The sequence below is a fragment of the Dermacentor albipictus genome, unplaced genomic scaffold (genome assembly GCF_038994185.2).
Source record: "Dermacentor albipictus isolate Rhodes 1998 colony unplaced genomic scaffold, USDA_Dalb.pri_finalv2 scaffold_13, whole genome shotgun sequence".
Taxonomy (NCBI): Eukaryota; Metazoa; Arthropoda; class Arachnida; order Ixodida; family Ixodidae; genus Dermacentor; species Dermacentor albipictus.
The window spans coordinates 3,859,547-3,880,943 of NW_027225567.1; the positions used below are offsets into that span (position 1 = coordinate 3,859,547).

Sequence of the window (21,397 nt, forward strand, 5' to 3'; positions counted from 1 at the left end):
ATGTGTGAAGTGTGGTGTCAGGTCGTGATGGCGACTATGTCTATTCTGCCAGGAAAAAGTGGGAGAAAGGTATTTACCAGGATTGATATTAAACTGCCGAGCGTGGAGCAAGAAAAGAAACTTGAGCCTGGCGGTACCTCTGCATTGTTCCAAAGTGGGATGTTGTTACTAGCCATCAGTAATGAAGGCGAATTAAGTTTGTGATGGGCATTATAGATGAATCTTACTGCTCTACTTTGAACCATTTCTAGTTTATAAATATCCTTTTTAAAATACGGGTCCCAGGCCATGCATACATACTTTAGACGGGGTTGAATAAAAGTATTGTATGCAAGAAGTTTGATCTGGGATGACGTCTTCTTTAGTTTGTGTCTTAGAAATCCCAGCTTTCGAGAAGCACATGAAGAAATGTCAGTATGGCTACCCCATGATAGTCACTTCGTAATCTTGACTCCTAAGTATTTAAAATTGTCGACTTCGATCAAGGGATTATTTTTTAATGTATTCCTAGATGTGAATGGACTAATTTTATTTGAGATTCGCATAAATACGGATTTGCTAATGTTTAATTTTTAATTCCATCAACCAGGTGTTGCACCAATGGGAGGGAATTTAGGTTGTTCTGCAAACACTCTTGGTCCTTTCCATTTTTAATTGGCTTGTAAAGAATGCAGTCATCTGCAAAAAGTTTTGAGTTTTTGGTAGAGGTGTCTACTGACGAAACGAAACATGATGAAGGTAAGAAACAAGGTAGGGCCAAGGACACTACCCTGGAGAACTCCCGAGGTTACAGGCAGAACTTCAGAGCTGCAACCTTCGACTTGGACAAAGTGTTTCCAGGTGGTAAAGTGGGAGCGGATCCAATTGATTAGATTGATGGGTAGACCAATGCTAGAAAGCTTCATAAGTAGTTTAACATGACAGAGACAGCCGAAGGCTTTTCTAAAGTCTAAGAACATAGCATCTATTTGACCGCCCTTATCAAGTGTTATTGCAAAGTCATGAATAGTGAGGACGAGCTGGGTGGTAGTCGACAGGCCTTTCCTAAAACCATGCTGGAAGGGAGTCAAAATATTGTTTTCTTCTAGAAGAGGCGAGACACTAGACAAGATCATGGACCGTCATATACATCTGGTCTTATTGTTTCTAACGATGGTCTCTGAGAATACTGGAGGACGGTTTTCGTCACAAGCTCTAGTATTTGTTGTTGGTGCTTGCTGTTTTTCTGTGCAAATTAATGAAAATCTCTTTCGCACTCTCAGATTTTCTGCCTAGTTCACTTATACCAGTTGTGTCTGATTTTGTTAGATCACCGCTTGCAAAAGGTAATGTTTGTCAGCATTCTGAACAAAAGATTGGTGCTCGCCCATAACAGCGAATCGTCCTCTGCGGGAGCATCTCGCGTGCATACGTACACGGTCCTCAACAAAATGAGGCTAATGCAGTGCAAAACACAGGATCCTGTTGTCTGCACCAAATTTGTAGTAAAACTGAGATAAGGCAGTATGGCAAGGTAGCCATCTTTTTTTTTATATCCTCTGCTTCTTCCTTCCCAACCTTTTCTCTTCTACCTTATAATGGTGCTCACTGTTGCCTACATTTGCAAGTTTTATGCGAGTTAATGTGTCGCAAATTTTAAAATTTTCCTTCCTCTGATCTCTTTTGATATAGTAAATCTTGAGTAGCAAGGCAGACATTTCACTTGGCTATTCTTTCCAATTCTCGGTGAAATTTCTTTCACCTGTGCACATCTTTTATCTTGTACTGGTTGATGTGTACAGTTTCCTTGTAATACATTCTTGGAATACACAAGTTGTGTGCATGATGGGTGGGGTATGTGGTGTGAATAATATAACGTATATAACATAGCAGTGAGCGTTCAACAGGCTGTTGCCTTAGGCTAATCATCTGGCATAACAGAACGCTAACTCTCTGAGCAGTTTAGCACACAATACCCAAAATAATATATATATTGTTACGGAAGGATGAACGAAGAGAGGAAGATCGCAAGACGCTGGCTGCTGCGGGTTGTTGGTGGTCAGCCATCTTAACTACTCAAACTCATTTTGTATATATATATTGTAAATATAATCTTCTATACTCCCAACATCCCCGTAACATATTGGCGGAGGTGCTGTGTACCACGGCTGAAAATGGAGCTCCGCAGTGGACGTCGCATCACCGTCCGCACCATGAATGACAGTGAGCCCTTGGGATCAACGTCGTTGCTGCCTCCTACGTCACCGTCGCATACTACGTCGCTGTCAACTTCGGTCGTCGTTGTGCAACCCAAGGATCCTGAAACTTTCTGCGGGACCAATGGCGCTGACGTTGAAGAGTGGGTTGCCATGTACGAATGCGCGAGTGGAATCAATAGATGGGACCCTACGCTTATGCTAGCTAACCTGTTCTTCTGCCTAAGAGGCATGGCAAAGGTGTGGTTTGAAAACCACAAAGAGGAGCTAACCAACTGGGACCAATGCATAGAGAAATAGACAGAGTTGTTTGGCAAACCAGCTGGCTGTAAAATTGCCGCAAAGCAGGAACTGGCCACCCGTGCCCAATCCCCCACGGAGTCCTACGTCTCGTACATCCAGGATGTGCTGGCACTTTGTTGTAAGGCCGATCACGACATGACGGAAGCTGAGAAGGTCGGGCGCGTGCTTAAGGGAATTGCTGACGATGCATTTAATCTGCTCATGTGCAAAAGCTGCTCTACAGTTGATGCAATCATTAAAGAGTGCCAACAATTCGAGCAGGCAAAAAGGCGACACGTCTTGCAATTATTCGCCAGACTTCCCAATACTGCCACAACGTCGATGTGTGAAGATCAACCTGCATAGCAGCATGTGTCAACATCATAGAATGTGGTGCGAATCGTTAGACGCGAACTGGATACGACGGAGCCCGCAGCTTTCTGTTTGCGTAGCCCTGGTGCTACCACATTTTCAGTTTCTCTCGTACAAGCCATCGTTCGCCAGGAACATGAAAACATTGATTTACATTCTGTGTGTGCTGTCGCCCATCCCAGAGCTAACAAATGCCCTTCTACTATTTTCGCTCCACCCCAACGCTTCTCTCCGCTTTATCGCAACCCGACTGAGTGGAGAACTGCGGACAACCAGCCGATATGTTTCACCTGTCGCCGCATTCGTCATGTCGCCCGATACTGTTGCAACTCGTGGCCCTCAACACCTTGCACGCCGACCAGCCTGAGTCATTTTGATGGAAATGCCTGCAATGTTTTGCCCACCACCGAGTCTTAACAGCACCAACAACTCTGCTAGGAACACGTAGTACTGCCGCTCACCATCGCCGCGTGGACACCAGTCTCGTTCACCAACGTCACCTTTCGTCTCCTGTAGCGTTTGGCTGCACCCTTTCGAAAAACTAATAAATGCAGCCCTCGGAAGTGGTGCTGTATTGCCTACTACCGCAGCAAATCCTCTGTCTGTGCCCACAAGGAGAAGTGTAATAGACGCTAAAATAGACTGCGTACCTGTCCAAGCACTTGTCGACACTGGAGTCCACGTATGTGTGATGAGTGCTAGCCTACGTAGATGCTTAAAAGAAGGTCCTCACCCCAGCAGCTGCCTGAGTGCTTCGTGTGGCCGACGGTAATGTGCTGGTTGTTTTTTAAATGTGTACTGCGCGTGTAATTATAGCCAGCCGCCCTACTTCTGTTCCCTTTGTTGTGATCGACAACTGTTCTCATGACGTTATCCTTGGATTGGACTTTTTATCCACTCGTTCTGCTCTCATCGACTGCGTGATTGGCGTTCTTCAGTTGGAACTGCCTCAACTCGCCGATGCCCCGAGCACCGCCCCACCGCACTTGTGCTTGCTTCACGATGTGCGTCTGTCACCGGAGGCAGTTACGTCACTTTGACTGCCCAGCCACAGGTTCCTGATGGTGAATATGTGCTTCGCCCCATCATCGACATGCTTTTGAACCGAAACGTTGCTGTTCCGCATATGTTGGTCACGGTTACTAACAACGACGTCGTTCCACCGCTACTGAATTTCAGCCTGTACCCTCAAGTGATTCTGGCCGGCATTTTCTTGGCCAGCGTTTCTAATGGTTCCTAATTTAACATTGAGAGCCTGAATGTCGACGGTGGCTTATTAGGGCCAATTCCAGCTCACAGCTCTGGTTCCATAATGGATGACTTCACCTGACCTCACCTCTGCACAGGCCACGGACATATGTCACCTGCTTGAATCGTACAGTGACATCATTGATTTCGGCGACAGGCGTTAGGGCCAAACATCTGTCGTTCACCACCGTATAAACACTGGAGACACGAATCCTATTCGTTGGTGTCCCTATCGAGTATTGCATGCTGACCGTCGAGTCATCCAATCAGAAGTGGACAAAATGCTCCGCAAAGGGGTCATCGAGCCATCAGCCAGCCCTTGGGCTTCGCCTGTTGTCCTTGTGAAAAATATAGTACCTGGCGTTTTTGCATTGATTATCACCACTTAAACAAGATCATGCGCAAAGACGTTTACCCACTACCTTGCATCGATGATGCCTTGGACTGCTTGCACGAAGCTAAATACTTCTCATCCATCGATCTTCGATCCGGCTACTGGCAGATTTCAGTTGATGAAATGGACCGCGAGAAGATGGCCTTCATCACGCCGGATGGCTTACGTCAGTTTGAAGTCATGCCCTTTGGCCTATGCAATGCTCCTGCGACATTTGAATGTATGATGGTCTCTCTTCTGTGAGGCTACAAATGTACGACCTGTCTTTGTTACCTTGATGACGTTATTGTTTTTTTCTCCCACAATCGGCAGCCACCTTACCCGACTCGCTGCAGTTCTTGCGGTCTTCCGGAAAGCCAGCCTTCAAGTGAACTCCATGAAGTGTCAATTCTGGCGCCATCAGATTAGTGTTGGGACACCTCGTTGACGCGTGCGGTGTCCAACCAGATCCGGGAAAAGTTTGCGCTGTATGGAGTTTTCTTGTGCCACGTTCTGCTTCTGACGTGCACTGCTTCTTGGCCTGTGTTCTTACTTTCGCCGTTTTGTCAAAAACTTTGCCGACGTTGCTCGGCCTTTGACAGATCTTCTAAAGAAGAATGCGCCATTCTCATGGGGCCCAGAGCAGGCTCATGCATTCGCCGCTCTCATCGTGTTTCTGACCACTCCTCCTATACTTGCCCACTTTTTTTAGGCTTGTAGCGCAGCTCGAAAGAGCAAAAAAAGGAAGGAGGTAGGGGTAACCAAAGGGAACGGAAAACAGAGTGAGCGCTACTCTGTTTTCCGTTCCCTTTGATTACCCCTACCTCCTTCCTTTTTTGCTCTTTCGAGCTGCGCTACAAGCCTAAAACAGTCATGACATACCAACTCGCCCAAACTGCCACGCTTTTGCCCACTTTCATCCATCTGCACCGACTGAAGTCCACACTGATGCAAGCGGCCATGGCATCAGCACTGTTCTCGCCCAACAGCAGAATTGTACCATGTGTGTGATAGCTTACGCCAGCCACCTGCAGTCATCTGCTGAGAGAAATTACTTTATCACCAAGCGGGAGTGCTTGGCTTTAGTTTGGGCTGTTGCCAAGTTCCGGTCGTTACAGACCACCACGCCCTCTGCTGGCTGTCTTCCCTCCGGGACCCCACAGGACGGCTTGGTCGCTGGGCGTTGGGGCTCCAGGAATTTTCATTTGTTGTCAACTATAAGTCTGAACATCTGCGCAAGGACGCTGACTGCCTCTCGCGTCACCCCGTGGATCCCCCTGATCCTTTTGCGCATGGTCCGGTGACCTGTGTGATGGCTTTGACTGACATGACCGACATGCACGCTGAACAGCAACGCGATGCATCCTTACAGGTCTCCTCGATTTGGCTGCACTTTTTGCACTAGTTCAGAAAAGTGTCGTGCCAGTGCAGCGCCAGCTCTTGAAGTGTGAGTGTAGCGCGACACTAGCGCTCTCGGTGCAGCGGTCAAATCGAGGACAAAAGTGCAGAAACGTACAGGCCTTCGACTGCTGCGACTGGGCGGCTGTGGCTTTTCTTTTGTTGGTGTGTGCCGCGAGCTTAAATGTGTGCGCAATGGCCTTTTTGGTCCTGTAGAAAGAATTTGTGTATTAGTACCTAGAAATTAGTTCAACTTCGGTATCATTATTCAGAAAGCATGACCGAGCGCGATTTCCACACCTTTCTGAATCATATATGGCACAATGTTTCAAACGACTGACTGATGTGGTTTCTAACGTCGAGGTAGCGGTAAGCTCGTGAAAATTGATACAAACGACTGTGACCTGAGGGAAAATCCCGGCCTTCAGTGCACTTAGCAGCAGCTGAACCCGGAAAGCGCCCTTAACAAGATGCTGCGTACACATCCTGAAGGAAACTGGCGTCCGTGCTGCGTTACTAATAACAGGCGCCGTCGATGCCTTCTACCAACACCCGCATGGCCACGGAGCCGCATGTGTCGTCTGCTATCAAAAGCCTTGCACTACGTGCACGAGAAAAGGACTTGCGGAGAATCTAGTGCCAAAGTGTACATGAACTCGTGCAGCACGACGTCAAATCGAGTGCCGAAGTGCAGGTGGCGCTAGCTGGACTGGCAAATCGAGTGCTAGAGTGCTGCACTCCCTGAACTAGTGCAGAAAGTGCAGCCAAATCGAGGAGACCTTACAGTCCATCATCGCCGGAGTGCAATCTGGCAGCACCGACGGCATGTGCGACATGTTCATGCTGCACGACAGTATCCTCTACTGCAGCAATATCATCCCTGAAGGCCCCGAGTTGCTCCTTGTCCTTTCTCGACATCTGCGATCCGTGGTTCTCGAACAACTTCACGATGCACCAACGGCGGGATGCCTTGAAGTTTTGCATACGTACGACCTCGTACTACGCTGGTTTTTCTGGCCGGGTCTCTACAGCTCTGTGCATCGTTAAGTTGCAACTTGCAAATTGTGTCAGCGCCGGAAAAAACCTCCCCTGCCACCTGTCGGACGACTCCATCCAATTGAAGCCGCGCAGCATCTGCAAAAAGAATGTTGCGACCGGTGCCATCACGATGATCAGTTCGCCCCAGGTGATTGGGTGCTGCTTTGGTCACCATGTCATTGGTTCGGCCTCTTCCAGAAGCTTCTCTCTCGCTACACAGGGCCTTATGAAGTCCTACGTCAAGTTAACGACGTCAATTACGAGATCGTGCCGTTAGAGTTTGATCCATCCTCAAGTCCGCCGCCTGTCGACGTCGTGCGCGTTTCGCGGCTGAAGCCATACTTTGCTCGCACTTCTTTGCCTAGCATGCGCCGAGACGGTGCTTTGCCACCCGGGGGTCCTGTTACAGAAGGATGAACGAAGAGAGAAAGGAGAAGATCGCGAGACGCTGGCTGCTGCGGGTTGGTGGTGGTCAGCCATCTTAACTGCTCAGACTCATTTTGTATATATATATTGTAAATATAATCTTCTATACTCCCAACATCCCCGTAACTTTTCGTTCACTACTGTATATGATGGGTCTAAAGACATGTTGGTCTGATTAGTGTTCGAAACATGTGCCATAACAACCAATGACTTCACGGGAGTTTTTAATGACTGATATGGGGCTCTTGCTTGTTTTGCTTACCTTAATTACACTGGGCAGAAATATTAGTTGATGCTAGAACCTACTAGAGCTTTTCTTGCTCATTTTCAAGTGCCTGAAGTATGCTTGTAGTGTTTTAACACAATTTTACACATTCCAAGTAAGGACATGATTATATTGCACTTAGTGTTACACTGACGAACATAAGGGACAAGACGCGGACGTACGCAGTGCACTATATTGCGCACTGAGTGCAATATAATCATGAACATCCACCAACTAGCCCCGTTCATTGCTTTACCAAGTAAGGAACAATGCCATTCACTGTACAACATCATAAGGAAGATTAGCTTGGGACAAAATAGATTCTTGTTCAATGTTCTAGTCGCATTATAGTTGCACAAAACACTTGTCTATTGTGCAGTATCTCAGTGCGACAGTAAGTTTACTTCCTTGCATTGTCATAGTGCTATAACTCATTGTGTGTTATGTTGCGCAAGTGAATTCAGGCTCTGTGATGGTGTTGTGCCATTACCACAAGCCCGGATTCCGAATCTGCAAGATGCAGAATCTATCCTGCGAGCGCCCTAATTCTCCCTTCACAAGTCAAGATGCTGAGCCGTCAGAGTAGCTTGTAGTGTTTTAACATTGGGGCTTCATGGCAGACATTGCAATTTACTTCGAAAGAGTCTCTGACATTATTTGTGCCATGCCTAAAAGAATGTTTGTACACAGAACGTGTGGAAGCAGAGGTTTCTCACTGAAATTTTACTGCAATGTGATATGTTAGAAGTGCTATACGAGATTGAAAGTTGTTCTATGCCATGGCTTTCCTCTCATTTGCTATGCCTATCCTGCTTAGGCACCACATCGCCCAGTGACTTGAGTGTTGTCTGCTTCCAGTCAGTTCGAACACATATTACCGTGTCTCATACTGCACTGGATGCATTCCAGTGTATTCTTTCTTATTATTGTGGCTATGATGTTCTTGAGCTGAAAGTGTAGTATTCATGCCTTGAATTCTACGGTGTGCACAACCTACAGTGTACACCTTGCATGTATAAATGTCAAGAGACTTGTCTAGAATGCACAAGCCATGTACACCGGACTGTGCTGGCAACATCTAGTGATAACATGTGGTGCAACTAAATGTGAACATGTGTGGCTTCATTTGCGAGATGCCTTATCTTCTCTTGCACTGCAAATCACCTCATGCTCTGACATTTGTTGTGGCCATCAGGAGCGCTGCCTGTGGTGTTGCGCTGCAAAACAGAAGTGGAGATATACCAATCTGGCATGTGCCGTGAACGGTTCTTCCACATGAGGTACGGAACCAATTATGGGTGCATCATTGTTCTGCCTACTGCTGCATGAAAATCAAAACCAATAATGGGGTTAACCCCACCACCCACGCTTTACGCATATTCATGAAAATTGGTTCATGATGTATTGACAACGAAATGAGTTTTAAGGAAACTATCATTCACAAATGGTGACATACTGCGAAGCGATGTGCAAAAATACCAGGCACGGTGCATGCGATAGACTTGCAGCATTTGGCCGAACGATGATGCACCCATGAGTGAGTTGTGAACCGTATGCACACCAAACGTTCGTAGCACTCTCCAGATTGTGATATCTGGATTGTGATTGGCATTGTGATATCTCCACTCTAGTTTCACAGCATGGTACTGCAGACAGTGCTGATGGCCAAAGCAGAGGCCAGAACAGGAGGCAGCCAGCTGTGTGAGAGAAAACGGCATCTCGTAGATGCAGCCGTGCATGCTCACATTCAGCCAGTTTTGCACCAGATGTTACCGCTACAAGTTGCCAGCGCTGTCTGGCGCACATGGCTCACATGTTCTAGACAAGTCTCTTGACCTGTACTGTTGAGAAGAAGTCTAGAGACCACAGGAGAGGTTGCTAAGCTCCATTGCTGCGCTAAAAGCAGTGTGTCTATGTTTGAGGTCAGTGCACTGTGCATGGCACACCCTTTTTTTATATGCCTGCTTGCTTGTTTGCTCAGTTTGACCATGCACTCAAGAGAATGATGAAGTCAGTATGAGAGGCTGCTTTAACAATTGCTTCATGCCTAACGAAGAACAGTAAAACCTTCAGTTTTCATAATGTTTTTCTTGTTTTCTGTGTAAATCATCTGCTTTCGTTATCCATTTTTTTTTTTTTTTGCTGTCTGCTCTCTTGAGCAGCTCCGTTTTATGTCATTTAGCACATGTTTTAGGGTGCAAGATATTTGGAATGAATGGCAAAAGTTATTAAATAAAATTATCCTTAACTACACTATTAGCGGGCCGTGGGCCAGATTGCTGTTCATGCTCTTCAAGTGAGGTCATTTTGATACAAAGACAAAAGAAACATAAAATTATTGTTTTGAATGCTGGTGAATGTCTAGCAAAACTGCGTAGACAGTAGTGCATGCTTCGGGAGCTTTGCCAATGACTGCATTCTGACTGTCGACGTGACACATTATACACCCCCCCCCATCGTTCCTGTACATGCACGATTGAGCCGAGCCGCGAGCATGTTGGCAGGTGAGAAGGATGCCTGTGTGCAGTGTGCAGCTCTCAAGAGAGCGCAGTACTACAGTTTAGCTGCTACTTCCATGGTCGTTAGACTTTGGCTCTCGGTAGCACCTGCTGCATAGCGAAGACTCTGTTGGTTTTATTGACACCCTTGAGACAGTGATAGAGTAAGGACCTGACAAAACAAAGTGCAGTGGGGTGCACAAGGACCTGGTGCATGCATCTCTTGCTCCACCAGATGACATTGTTGCACCCTACTCTTTCTTGAAGAACTTAGCCACAAATTAAAATGAGGTAGTCTTCTCTGGGCTCATGTGTGGCCACATAAGTTGGCCTTTGTCGAATTCTTTCACATCCCTCTGCTTGCTCCATGTTGCCTAGCAGTCATTTCACAGAGCCCAGCATTTGTGAATCTTTACTCCACTCCCTTGCTTGTATGCACATATGCATGTGCACTAATGCATGCGTGCACACAAGCTGCTGCAGATGGTTATAATTCCCAGCCAGAAAGGGCGCTTGCATTGCATCTTGTACGCTGTGCATCTTGCATGCATTGAGAGCCAGAGCTTTGCTTTCGATAAGGATTGAAGATGTGTGCTGAAAGCAGCTGACGTCGGGGAAAGCGCACAGCCATGTGTTCCGAGTAGGATAAGCTAGGCCCTTATTTGACACGATTTACCTTTGAAAGTGCTGCAATCCCTGACATGCTGATGCTTTGTCATGCGGTTTTTAAAAAAAGTGTTGTGGACTTTCTTTTTTTCGTCGAGATAAAAGGACCATGCAAGACTTGGGTTGCTTTAAATGCTGTTATCTGTTGTTTATGGATAATCTACACAGCATTTGCATTAATGCCTGATCGATTAGGTAAGGTAATTAAATGTTAGCTAATTACGCTTAGTTATATTATTGTTGCAATGTGAAAAACTTACTTATGACTAACATGAACAATGCCTATCAACGTACAGCGGTTGCCATTTGCATAGAGCACTCTGTCATTTTTTTTTTTTTCGAATTCTTAGCAAATTTTAGTTGGGAATTCACAAAAATCTTGACTGCTGAGGCTCTTTCGGTCCAAGTACTCTAGTATTGCATTCTCTCCTCATTGTAACGTGACTGATAGAGACGATTGTCACCTCACGTTTATCTCACTTGGCCACAGCATGTGTTTTTAATTCTCAACATGCACTCTGTAGAGAAGACATGATAGTGAAAACTAGGATGTTCACATAGAAAAGGATAGCACAAAGACTAGAGCTGCTCACTTTGCAAGCAGAATTATTTGCTTCGACGGCACGTTGGCAGTGATATTTCTTGTCTAGTCAGTAGAGTACTACTTTTGCGTACGAGAAGACTAGGGTCGATTCTTCACTTGACCAATTGCACAGAATTCGGTTTATTAGCCGACCACTTAGGGTAAATGGTGTTTGGCAAGGCTGTGAGGTTGTCAGATATTTGCTTTAGCCTGGCTGATCCAACGCAGTGGTTCAGCAGCTGAGCCATTCTGCTACAGAACAGAAGGTCATGGGTTTGATTTCTGGCCATGGTAACTGCATTGCAATAGAAAGAGAGTGCAAAAATGCTTCTGTATTTTGCTTTGGGTAAACATAATTAACCCCAGTTGAGTTCTGATCTAGAGCTTCCCTACAGCAGGGTTCCTCATCGCCCACTGTGCCACCTTAGGGAATTAAACCACACAATTTTAACCTGATTGATGTTGCCTGTGGGCATTTGATGCCTAATGTAAGAGTGGGATATTTTCTTCCTTGTGTATAGCCAAATAATTGTGCCAGAAAGAAATTCACAATGCTTTAATAGTAATAGTGTAATAAAAAAAAAAAGTGGCTTTTTTGTATTTTCTGCTAACTCTGCCCTTAGCCACATTATGTTAAACATATTTTGACTATTTATTGCCAGGCCCACACTAAAATGCTAGCACAGTAGTTCACCAGTCCCATGCCAGCTCATCAAAAATGTGAAACTTTACATAGTTAACGTTCTTGCGCAGCACCAAGCTTCAGTCTTGCTACAGTGGATGGAAGCCTTGCTGTGTCAGTCTTGCCTCTTGAATCATGTTTGGGCGTAATTCATCTATGAACTATGGCCCATACTGGGCTGTTTATTTCCTGGATGTAGGCCTGCTATAATTCAGAATTAGCTACATGCCCAGTAACAAGTTAGATAACTTTTCTGCCATCATCAGTAATGCACATCCATAACTACATATTTCTACTTTGTTTCAGCTTATAACACCAGTGCCTGGAAACGAGGTAAGAAGTATTTCTTTAGTGCACAATAAACAGTTGCAGGCACTTGCCTAGACAATGGATATTTTTGGAAGCTAATGGCAAACCAACATTTAAGGTGGATATACAGTAGACCAGATTGTGATAAAAATCCATATTTTGAGCTTGAAGGGGCTAAGCAGCAGTGAATTGGGGTATGAGCAACCAGTCTATGGTACCCTTTTGCTCTATGTGGTTTGGTGCCATTCAGCAATTTCGTGGTTGATCGATGGAGTGAGTCGCGATTCTGTCTGTCATGTAAATTCGTTTTTCATTTTGGCTAGACGCTGTGTGAACAAGCTACTACAGCAATAACAGTGAGATCTACAGGTTCTGCAGACTGATCAGGTCATGGCTGATGCAGTTATAATTTGTGGTCGGTGTATGGTGATGCATGCTGGGTGATTCTGGTGATTTGAGTCATTTTATTAAAGTGATGCTAGAGCTGCATTATTGACTAGCTCGAGTGATGGAGGGGTGTCCTGAAAATTTCTGCGCTTGTGTTGCGCCATATCACTTTCTTGCTGCAAAAAATCATAATTGAAGAGTACCACATCAGGTAGCATCACACAGGAAGGGTGCCATGCTAGCAAAAATTCCTGTAGGGATGTTAAGAGGCAGCATCAATGAGTTCTTTTGTAGGGGACTTTTGTAAAATTGGACAAACGGCATTTTTCTCTCATGTTCAAGGGCAATACATTATCACCATCAGTGGCTCTAATGTGTAAGCTTGAAAAGCGATGCCTTAAGGAGCTGGTTTCATAGCTTATCATTTCTGAAAGCCCTGTTCCCAATAAAAGCAATGCTTTGGACATTTTGGTGCACTAATCTGTCAGCTTGATTTAAGTTTGCTTTTAGAGCCCTTTTAAATTAAAATGGAGTGTATAATAGACAAGTGAGGCCAATGACACATTGCTGGCAATCCCCTCCAGTAGGTGAGAGTATCTTCTTTTGTAATGGACCTAGCTGCAGATTAGTAGTAGAAGAGCGTACAGTGCTAACAAAGTAAATTAATAAAAGTATACAGTGTTAACAAATTGAAGCTCAAATAGCAGCAAACATATTTTATGCATAAATACATGGAATTGTGACATGTTATCGCACTGTAGCCGGTTTCTATGCATGGAGTAGTCCCAAGTGTACGTTTTACAAATTGAAGCTCAAATAGCAGCAAACATATTTTATGCGTAAATACATGGAATTGTGACATGTTATCGCACTGTAGCCAGTTTCTATGCATGGAGTAGTCCCAAGTGTACTTGTTGGAGTGGGAACTAAGCTGCTTTTACAGATGTAGATGAAACTGCAAACGAAACAATGCATCGAAGTAGGTTCAGAATTGTTTGCATTTTGATTTTTGAGCACTCCACGTGCTTGAGATTGTGAATGAAAATTGAATATTACTCGCCCTATTCGCATTTGACTCACTAGTTGAAGTGTGGGCTGTTGAAAAATTCTGGCTGTACTTATCTGGCCGCAAGCTACTCATTGTCACCGACCACCATGCCCTCTGCTTTCTCTCAACTCTTAAAGACTTAACAGGCTATACAGTAGCTGGGCTTTATAACTCCAGGAATATTTGCTTGTCCTCTACAAGTATGACTGCTTGCCAGACTTGCACAGGTATACTGGCTGTCTTTTTCATCACCTGATGAATCTCTCGGACCTTGCTATCAGTACTCATGTCTGTATACAGACTATTAGCGACACCTCCACCAAACATTGCGATGACTAGCTGTGATTTTGTGCTGGGATTTCAGGGTCCAGGAATATCCATTTGTTGTCCTCCACGAGTCTTTTGGTTTGCACTGGGATGCCGACTGCCTTTTTTGGCACAAAGTGCTGGACTACTGCTTTCAATGGTGACGGCCTTGGTCAGAGACTGTGATGCTTTTGGGGACACTGTAGATGAGACTGCCAAATAATTGCTGCAATACTTCATGTATTAGACACCACAGCTTCTCCTTTTACAACTTGCTGGAGTCAGTTTGCAGGAAGAGACATGTCATGTCCTCGATGTTCTTTGCAACACTCTCGTTCTGCATCTGTACAATTTGATTATATCTTTTTGGAACTTGTGTAAGTCTCAGGAATCTGTTGTTCGAACACTTGACATTATGTCAGGAGACCTTTGCAGTTCTTGTGCCAAGTACATGCACTGTCTTCCAGGCTGAAGTAAACCAGTTTGGCTGTATCATTTACTGATTGTGTGTGTGTCAATGTGTTCCAAGTAAGCAAGCCAATCTTCCGTATCCTCAAATGTGTCACTGTGGAAGGCCTTCAGCACATGCAGATTGGGTTGTATTCAACAAATCTATGCTGTCTCTTCCATACTGGTTGGAATGGCTTGTAGCTGTTGCTTTCTGTGGAAGCAGTTTGTAGCTAGCTCCTGGATTCTTCTGCTGGCATGAACAGATATAACCACCGATACGAGGCTAGAGTTCCTGCTGCTTGGAAGGTTTATGGCATAAGTTTACCCATTCCATTCCATTCCATTCTTTTATTTCAGCATTCAACATTACATGTACAAATGCTAGGACAGGAGCAAAAAAGCCGCTATATTAAGCGGCTTGACAAAGGCCCCTACCCCGTACCTTAGCCTGTTTTGTCGTGTACCACAGCAAGACAACGACTTTAATTAACATTTAAGGGAACGCAGGCAATGAATACCCATTCTGCGGCTGGCATGTGGCCTACTTTTGCCTCATCTTTTGAAAATTTACCTACAAGACCAGACGAAGTCTACAAATAATGGAGCACAGGGCAAATGAACTTTTTTTTAATATTGACATAATTTGTTGATAATGAAAGTTATTTGCTATAGGGTTCATATTCTTACTAAATGGAAAGGGTAATGAACTTGGAAGTCAACTTGCCACCAATGGGAGCCGAACTTGCAACCTTCGCATGACCTGTTCAATAATTGACCAATTGAGCTACGATGGCGGCTGTACCCTGTTCCACTTTCTTCGGTATTTGTGCACATGTATACTAAGCGTAACGCTCGGGTTATTAGCCGTGCTACTCACAGCCAGAGTTGCTTTTTCTTCCATTTTCACTTTTCTGTTGCTTTACTTAAAGTGTGAAGTGCATCACAAATTTAACTCTCATTTTAGAATGAATTCAACGTTTCAATTTTAAAAACAGTTACTTTCACCTATGCTTTCTTTCGCTTCATGTGGTTGTTAGTAAAGTTTGTGCCTCATGGTTCCCCTGATAGTTGATGCTCAAAAGCCGTGCATTGTCATTGAATGGCTGCAGCTTGCCCCGATGGATTGGCTTTTTTGTGCCAGGTCCTCCCGAAATATAGCTTTGTCAGAAGCATGAAGGCACCCACCCACCTGCCAAAGAGCAGGGCTCCTGGCTGAGCCGTCCGTTATGCTTGCCTTTTTCAAGCGCTTCCTTAGCGCTTGGCTAGCTTAGCCAAAGGTCCAGTTGGCCATGTGCACTTGCTTGTCTGCATTTGCATCATGATCGCACCTTGTGCACAGGTGTGCATGTTATGCAAGTTCATAGCCTGCCCAACCTTCTGAATGCATGAGCATACTGCTATGTTCACCCATTTGTGCGTGTTGTCTATATGATACGATCGTGAACAGCATGTTTGGAGTAGAGCAGCTGGCGGGAATCAGTTGTTTGTTTTGAAACATTTGGCTGTGCATTATATCTGCAGATGTAAAAAAAAGAAATAAACAGATTGAGTTGGTCTGTACTGATCACTGGCCCCCGTTATTAACCTTCTCAGACTATCTGTTCTCTGTGCGAGTAGAGTGAAAGCAAAAAATGGAACTTTACTTTGGCTGTACAGTCCCCTATCTAGCCTAATGGGGTTCTGTCAGCCTTTGTTGCCTCTCAACCTGTTCTAAGAAATGACCTTAGTTGCAGAATTGCGAGAGCTCACAGTCCTTTGTAGTGTGAAAATTTTTATTGATGTGGAGGAACAAAATACAGCAGACATAACTTTCCATTATGGTGCCTCAATGCTGCAATGACACTGTGAGTAGTATTAGTTTAATAGCAGGAATTACTGTGGAAAATTACTGTGGAGCAGAGCAGGTGAAAGGAAACACCTGCTGCCGTGGTATTGCGTGAAGAAAGAGAGCATCACCGCGGCGCCACAAATTTCAAAGTCAAACTTCAACTGTGCGCCACAGTGATCAGTAGGCGAATAGTTGTGGCCATGCGCTGCTGTGCCGTAGCCTTCGCAGTGCAAGTTTTTGAAGAAGGAGCGGAAGCACTGCGTTGGGGATGTTTGATTGCCAATAACTCCGCTTCTGCTGAATGCATTGCAGTACTTTTTATGGCAAAGTATTTTTGAAATAGTTTAAAAAGTGATTCAAGGCCCCTTTAAGGCTGGAGCATTTTAGCTGTGCTTACAAAACCTGCATTATCATTGAGTTCTGTTTGCAAGTTATTTTTTTTTCTCTCTCTCTCTTCCAAAAATTAGGGAGAAACCTTCAACAGGGCCGACTACCAGGTTCCACCTCTGCTAGTTGAGATGACTGAGCAATCAAATAGGATTATGGTTGAGGTATGTAAAAAATCTGCCTGCTTTTTGTCTTCTTCCCTACTTTAATTATTCATCTTGCATGCAAATCAATATCATAACTTAAAGGGCCCTTCACTAGGTTTGGGCATTGTAAACAAACAATCGCGGTGCATAGATACTTTGCGTCTGCGAAGTATCAAGCAGCAATACAGCGTGAGAACAGCTGAAATTTCAAAACAGAAGCTCGCAAGGAGTTCCACTTGCAGCCCGATTCAAGGTCACATGTACAAATGTCCCTATGCAAGATGCACTGCCTGCAATGTCACCGTTCATGACCTGTGACCTTGATAAATTGTCCAATGCAGAATGCTCAACACTGCCACTGGAAGTTGTTGCGGCACTCAGTTATGTCTCAAACCCAGCTCCACATGTTAGCGTGGCGGAGGCTTCGGGTTGAAGAAATCAGAAGCTCGGAAGTTGGGAAAATGAAAACGAACAGGTTTATTGGCTCTCGAACGAAACTTATTTACATTGTTGAATAGAAAAAACAGAAAAATGTCAAGTGTTTAGCAACCAATGTCTGGATGAGCCTCGTTTCCATGGCCCAGAGCAGCTTGTTTCCACCGCACCATCATTATAACACCTCTGTTCCGACCCTCCCTTCTGGTAGTAGCCAATCACACACAGGTCACAACCTCCCAGGTCAACAGCCAATCAAGAAGCACAAACACTGCCGCAGATGGAACATTGGACCAGCGACCCCACCCAGTTCCAGCGAGCGCAAAGGCGGAGAGAGGGTCTGACCGGGGTAATGGGAGAGATCTTTTTTTTCCAACTGGTCTTCTCCTCTGCTTCTCAATATAGGGCAGGCACCAGTTAGTGGCGGCTTTCTTCCTGGAAATGTCCAGGAGTCCTTCGTATTGTCTCGGCCTCCCCCAGAGTGACAACTCTTTCTTCACTTTGTGGTGCTTCTTCTCTGACGAGGGCAGCTCATTACGAGAAAATTAGCAGTGCCCACCATCGTGTGGGAACTGTTCTCCGACTATCTTCCCAGTGTAGTTCTCATATTCTACTCTTGCGCATTGCAAACAGCATGTTGTCTACTGCAGTCATAACAGCTTCCTCCCCCGCCAAATAGTCATGGAGGATAGCAGTCACCGCTGCTGCACAGAGACACGACCTCATTTTCTGCAAATGAATGCCAGATACCTGCCATCGATTGCCACATTATCGTGTATGTTGCCGACCAGACTCTTCGAGCTGTCTCTCAAACTGAAACATGTGCGCAAGCAAGCACTCAGCTCCCTGGGAACAAACCAGGCCAAAAGAGGGATTACGATCAATCTCTTTAGTAGCTGTTTGTGATAAGTAAGCACTTGAAACTCTCTGGACTTGCTTATGGTGATAAACCAGACGTACTATGTTATGCATCTACATACACAGTCTCATATAGCAATTTTGAGTAATGGCAAAGAGCAACCCTGGACTGCTTTGAAAGAGCCACTAAGTGCATCTGTGTTTCCATTCAATTTGCCCTTGCACTTTAAGTCGAAATGATATTGCTGTAGAATGAGGCTTCACCTTAGGAGGCAACTGTTCTTTGATGTTGCAGTTCGCAGCCAGGCCAGGGGACAGTGGCACCCCTGAGGTAACATTGCAATTTCTGAATGGCTCATACAGTGCAAGCACATTCCTTTTCTGATGCGCAGTATGCCATCTCACGAGAGCTCAGTTTTCGGCTCGGATAGAGCATGAGGTGTTTGTTAATAGCGTCGTCCCTCTGTCAGAGAACGGCACCTAGCCCTCAATTACTCGCGTCACACTGCACCGGGAATTTTTTGGTCAAAATCAGGAGCTCGCAATATCGGACGGCTAATCAATACAGCCTTCAGGCTTAAAAAGGTAGCTTCTTTCTTTTCATCCCAGACTACATATAGTCAGGGGGCTTGCCAAAGTTGAATAGTCCCAGATGTAATAATTATAAAAGCCAGTGAGCCCCAAAAATGGCCGAATGTCCGTCTTACTTTTCGGTTGAGGATAGTCTGCTACCGCTGATATTTTAACCTCACTAGGTTTCCTAACACTTTGACCTATGTGGTGACCTTAGGTAGTCCACGGTCATCCTTGCAAGGCGACACTTCTTGGCCTTTACGTCGAACCCAGCTTGAGGCAAATGGTGGGCACTACTCTAAGCTGTACCAAATGATTTGCCCATGAATCAGAAAAGACTGCGATGTGATCTAAGCAGGACATGGCAAATGCTTCACAACCCTTTGGAACCCTATTCTGGAGGCGTGAAAAACAAAAGGGAGCAGTTTTGGGTCCGAAGCTCATCATTATCGGGTGATAGCTGCCTGTTGGTGTGACAAATGACACTTATCTGCTGGCTTGCTCAGTGAGCAATACTTGCCAATACCCTTGAGTAAGGTCTAGCATAGTCACATAGGCTGCTCGAATCACCTGTTCCACTCTCTCCTCAATATTTGGATTTGGATACACTCGATCCTTGGTGAGAGCATTTAATTTCCAATAGTCTACTATGATCTTTACCCGGAACTTCCACTAAGATCATAGGTGAAGTGTATTCGCTCTCGGAGGGCTTAATTACTCCTAATTTGAGCATGTGCTTCACTTCTTTATCAAGGATTTCTCTCTGCCTAGGAGAGAGCCGAAAACACTGATTGCACTGGCTCCTCAGACGCCAGCTCAATATCGTGCTCAATCAAATTAGTTTTACCTGGTCTGTCGATGAAGCATTCATCAACCTCTGCCATAATTTCGTCGAGATCAGACTACTGGGATTCCTTTAGTTCCTCTCTCTACTCAGCCCTCCCCAGGAGTTCTTGAGCACTACTTCCCTCTTCGCTTAGACAAACCAAGTTGTCCTCAATCTTTTCAGGAAGGTTTAAGGTCATATTCACCACTGCCTCTCTTTGCACGTAACATTTCATTAGGTTACAGTGATAAATGCGTGACTCTTTAAGTTTCCCCAGAGTTTTCACCACATAGTAGGTGTTGGAGAGTCTTGCAACCACTTCAATGGGCCCTTCCCGCTGTACTTAGGGCCTGTTTTGTCTTGAGGCTCTTAGTAACATCACCTTGTCGCCAATACGGAACGTCCTCTGATGGGTGGCCCTATCATAGTAGACTTTGGATCGAGCCTGAACTGACTTCATGCTGGCCTTCACAAGTTCTTTAGCGTTATGCAGACGCTCCAACAGATTCAAAACAAACTCTACCATGGTAGGGTCTTCTTCGTGCCCTTCCCACGTTTCCCGCATCATTTGCAAAGGTGAGTGCAGTGACCTTCCCTAAACCAATTCGGCAGAGTGGAAACCAGTGGATTCATGTGGTACCGACCGCAAAGTTAAAAGTGCTGCTGGTAGGCATGCATCCCAGTCGCGCTTATTTTCATAACACAGTCTTCTAAGGATGCGCTTGAGAGTGGAATGCCACTTTTCTATGCTGTTGCTCTGTGGATGATGAATTGAGCTGTGCACTGTTTTTATGCTGCATCGCTCTAGAAATGACGTGGTGAGGACACTCATGAACACGCTGCCTTGATCACTTTGGATCTTGGGAGGGAATCCAACTCGGGGAATAGATAAGCAACAGTGAATCCACAACACTCTCCGACGTCGCATCATGCAGTGCAAGTGCCTCTGGAAACTTCATGGTGGTGCATAACGTAGTTAGAATGTACCGGTACCCTGTCTCTGTCACAGGAGGTGGTCCAACTACATCTGTCATTCACCGCTGAAACGGCTCGGTAATAATCGGTACTAACACTATCTGTGCTTTTCACTTATTCTGCCCTTTTCCGACCTGCTGGCATGTGATGCATGATCGCACAGATTTCTCCATGTCCTTACAATGTCCAGGCCAATAATACTCTTTTAACAGCCTCTGGTTTGTTTTCCTGGTTCCAAGGTGACACCACCACAAACTGTCATGGGAAAGCCACAAGTCTGCGCAATACTTCTGGGGAACGACTCATTGATCTTGGTCCACTCCGTGCTTATCCTTGTATAAGCGATACAGCACGGCACTTCTGAGCTGGAAAGAAATATTCTTCTTTGCTAGAGTACTCGTTCTCTTGCACTCTCTCATCTCCGGAATGGTGGGGTCCTCCACCTGCTCAGTAGCCAACTCATTTCTATTCCTGCTTAGGAGTGTAGTGAAACTCCTTTATACTGGTGGCAATAACACATTCTCAAGGACATCCTTGTTCTGCGGCTCGTGAGACTGATTCTCCGGCTGACTGGTCTTGTGTGCCTCGTTGTCACGGTGGTCCGCACTGCGTTCATCCATTTCCACCACAGTCTTATAGGGTGTTTCCTCCATAGTGTAACTCTCGGAAGTGAGTTGTGTTGCCAATTCTTGCGCCTTTGAATGAGTTAATGCTTGTACAACCCAGTCACCGAAAATAATGCCTCTCTCTTGCAATAACATATCTGATCTGTTTGAGAACAAGTACGGATAGCATTTAGAGAGCTTTCCTGAAATGGCAGCTTCAGTTGTTAGTTTACTGAAA

General features: G+C 45.3%; 1 protein-coding gene across 8 annotated transcripts in view; it reads left to right on the forward strand.

Annotated features, from left to right (window-relative positions):
• The window catches only part of LOC135912998 (death domain-associated protein 6-like), a 149,753-nt gene that overhangs the window by 49,176 nt on the left and 79,180 nt on the right, over window positions 1-21,397 (forward strand). For 6 of the 8 annotated variants that reach the window (XM_065445614.2, XM_065445616.2, XM_065445615.2 and 3 more), the window contains 2 exons: window positions 12,333-12,359; window positions 16,822-16,905. In XM_065445614.2, coding sequence (XP_065301686.1) covers window positions 12,333-12,359; window positions 16,822-16,905 — 111 coding nt within the window. The remainder of the gene's footprint in view (window positions 1-12,332; window positions 12,360-16,821; window positions 16,906-21,397) is intronic. The other 2 variants (XM_065445611.2, XM_065445613.2) reach the window with 1 other exon arrangement.